Source organism: Cebus imitator, unplaced genomic scaffold (genome assembly GCF_001604975.1).
Source record: "Cebus imitator isolate Cc_AM_T3 unplaced genomic scaffold, Cebus_imitator-1.0 Scaffold76, whole genome shotgun sequence".
Lineage (NCBI taxonomy): Eukaryota > Metazoa > Chordata > Mammalia > Primates > Cebidae > Cebus > Cebus imitator.
The window spans coordinates 9,629,884-9,633,622 of NW_016107391.1; the positions used below are offsets into that span (position 1 = coordinate 9,629,884).

Consider the following 3,739-nt stretch of genomic DNA (forward strand, 5'->3'; position numbering starts at 1 on the left):
TGTGCAGGTTTGCAGGGAGGCACAGCTGGATCCCATTAGGGCTGGGGATTGTCACGACAATTTGAGGACGATAAAGTGGAGGGTGATATAATGATGGGCCATGGAATTTAAGTTGAATAAGAAGTACAGGCATGAGGGAAATGACCTGTGAAAAAGGCACAGAATCAATGGATTGAAATTTCAGTGGGGTCAAAGAATTACTGGGGTTGAGGACTGCAGGAGAACTGTAGACATCAAGGGATTATTGGAGAGTGAGATGCTTAAAACTGAGATCTTGGAGGGGTACAGTTATTGTTATTAAAATGACTAGGCTTTAATACTCAGTTTTTCAAACAACATGCAAGGAAATAAATTCAGAGGTCACATTTAACTCTGATTTAAACAACAAAAAAACCTAAAACCATAAACTTTCAAGGCAGTAATTATCTCCTTCTCAACAGTGCTTTGAGAAGGAGCATGCATTTGCACTGGGGAGGGAAGGACAGAGTCAAGTCTCAGCTGTGCTGCTGGATCCTGAAGGCCTGTCAGAGGCTTCCTGGAATGGGATGAAGTGCAGGGAATCAGAAACAGGAAATCATCCAATTTTCCGTGAAACAACTTTCATGATTTTAATGAACCTCTCAAACGTCCAAAATCCTAGACCAATGTTCCTTTGAAAGAACATATTTTCTTATTGACTCAGTATCAGAAATAAGCAGCTTCTTATATATTTTCTGAGGACCTACATTTCTATGGCAGTTTAGTCTTGAATGTTTTTAATGAACATTAAATCCCAGGGAACTAACACTGCATTTCACAATCTCTGAGCACTGATCGATGTTCTTTTTAATCCTGTAGAATTTCTCCACATATTCAGAACGTCCTAAAAGCTCCACAAAATCTTCATCGTGAGTGATTACCAGAAGCTGGAAGTTACGCTGCTGTGAGCGACTTTTTATTATCCTGAAACAATATATTTAGAACATATTATTACTATAGAGCACAACCCCTTCTTTTATTTGAAAAGTCACTGCAGACCTTGTGAGACACATGAACTTATGCTGTGTGTGACAACCAAGCTTTTTCTGTGCTGTGTCAGGGCCCCAGCCACCCTGCAGGAAGTGGAGGGGTGGCCCCATGCCTTCAGGCCAGCCAGGCAGGAGTCTCATCTCCTCTCCAGACAGTAGGGACACATGGCCTGACTCCTCACTTAGGTTTGGCTTAGGGACTGGTAAGAATACAAGAACTAGTTTCTTCCAGATCAGAAGGTCTCACTATAATTTACTGAGTTTTCCTTAATACCCAAACTACTTAACTTTAGAAGGCTTATTCCTTCGCCTGGGATTTTCCTGACCTGTTACTACTTTTCTCTGGAAGAAAAATTTAAAAGTAATAAAGACAAGCTACAGGTAAGGGGAATAACATTGCTTTCTTAAGAGCTGGGTCTACTTAGAATTCTGCCACCACCAGTCACTAGATGCATCATTACTATGACACACAGGGACCTGAGTGGGTGTTCTGGGAACATTTTGCTGAGGTAACCAGCAATGTGACTGAAACCTGAAAGACTTTTTCTTTTAGCTAGCCACTTATCCCCTTCCTGGAGCTGGATGCACTTGAGTTTTCAAAAGCACCCGCCCTTACTTGTGATAGCTGCAGAAAGGTGGCCCTGTGCTGCTCAGCTCTCCTGGCCTTACCTATGCTATCTCTGCCAGAAACAGTCTGTCTAGAGCCAGGAGTGCCTGAAACACCTCTTTGACCTCAGGGAAAGTGCCTTTTTCTCTGCCAGCATAGTCCTTATGCAAGAGCTGCTTAACAACCTTGGATCCAGTCTTACCTAACTCAGGTGAATGTGGTAAAAGGTGTGTGTAATTTTACACTGTCCCGATTTTATCTAATCTTGAAAAGCTTTTTGAGTAAGAACTCTGTCATTCCTCACAGTTGTCTGACATGTGGAAAGCTGGAGAGACAGTCCTAAACCCACTACCACTACCTAAAGATGTCTTAGCAGGGCATGCTACTTGCCGTGCATGACATGTGGGTTCCTCTGGCAGGCTTACAGGAAAACCAAACCAGGCCAGGAACCCCTCACAGTGACTCTCTCGCTGTGAACACACTTGGGAAGCTGTAGGATGTATTTGGGGCTGCTATTCACACACTTGGGAAGCTGTAGGATGTATTTGGGGCTGCTAAGCACCAACTGGCTTCCCCAAGAAGTGGGGAACACAACTAGAGAACGCTTTCACCACAGAACTCTCTTCGTCTTGAAAAATGATCACAACCTGTCCCAAATGTGAGATACTTACTCAACCAGAGCATGTGCAAGAGATTCAATGTTTTCTCGGTCAAGATTTGTTGTTGGCTCATCCAAGGCAATGATGCCACAGTTGAGGCAGAACGTTTCAGCCAGGGCCAGGCGAATGATGAGTGAGGCTAATACCTGGAAAAAAGCCCCTATGAGAGAAGCACAGCACAGACCTTCTCATCTCATGGCGGGCAAGCAGTCCTGACATGATCTTTATAGCAGGGAAAAGTGGGAAACATCACAGGTTCACTACATCACGGGTTCACTGTTAGGAGGAGCCCAGCACTGGGACCAGATTGTTAGGTCCTCCAGAAGGAGAACCATTAGCTGCATGATCTCAGCCCATCATTCACCACAAAACAAAATGCTCAGAGCAATGCTGATGCTCCCACACAAAAAATTAGATCAGCTGCAACCAACTTGAGACCACAGACTGGAAAAAGAGACAATGCCAGCTATCTGTAATAATTTTAATAAAGCTGTAGGAGTAACAACCTTAAAAATTCTTGACCTGGCTATTTTCCTGACAATGAGATCTGTTAGAAAATTTGGACACATTTTCTAGAGCCTCTCACTTTTTCTCAGCCATCTTTAAATTTCCACGTTTTTGTGTATAATTCTGAGAGTGAGAGACTAAAAATCCTGGGTCAAAGTATCAGGAGTATAGAATTGTGGTTTCAGTTAAGCTTACCTGTAGGAAATCCAAGTAACTGGAACTTGGATTAGGCATTTTCATGGTTACTAGAAACTAAATATTAAAACCCTCAGACACAAGCCATCTGAGGATACCAGACACACAGCATTGAGAGTGTAGGGCTATTCTGGAAAGTAGAAACTACTTTGGTGTGAACTGTAAATCCCCATTCCCCCTGAATTTGTGGGTGGGAGCATATCTGTGAGTTGGTCATTTTAGAATAGTTTACATCTTTTCTTTGATGCCTAGGCAAGCCAGCAGATTGCAGAAGACGGCCACAGCTTGGCCCTTAGAGGGACAGGCATTTCCTTCCTGTCTTTGAATCCAAACTGCTGTCAACTCTACCACCACCCACTCACACGCAGAGCCACTGGCGGGCTTCTAGGGCCTCAGCAAAAGCCAGTGTTAGGTAGGATGGAGACCCACCTCCATCAAACTATTTGTTCTCTCCCCTCACACCAAGGAAGCAAGAACTGCTAATAAACTTTCATAACTCAGAATAGCTACAGAAAATCTTTTTCCTCAAAGTATTTCTGAGGTATTTTTAATCCAATGAAACCATGTTTCAAACTTGATATTTTCTCATAACTACCACTAAAAATCACCAAAGCCAGTAGGGACACTGATTATAGGTCACAAGTTTGTCATTTTTATAGACTATGATTTAGATAGTAATCTGCAGATTCTTTAAATTGGTATCAGCTGTCTACCTGACAACATTATACATATATGCATGGCATATTCTTTTTTTTTTTTTTTTT

At 42.6% G+C, this 3,739-nt stretch overlaps 1 protein-coding gene across 1 annotated transcript in view; it reads right to left on the reverse strand.

Moving 5' to 3' along the window:
* Window positions 1-348: 348 nt before the first annotated feature.
* RAD50 (RAD50 double strand break repair protein) overlaps window positions 349-3,739 on the reverse strand; it is an 89,924-nt gene continuing 86,533 nt past the window's right edge. Inside the window, exons 24-25 of the mRNA XM_017532451.2 lie at window positions 2,286-2,419; window positions 349-942 (exon numbers count right to left, since the gene is read on the reverse strand). Coding sequence (XP_017387940.1) covers window positions 756-942; window positions 2,286-2,419 — 321 coding nt within the window. The 3' untranslated portion in view covers window positions 349-755. The remainder of the gene's footprint in view (window positions 943-2,285; window positions 2,420-3,739) is intronic.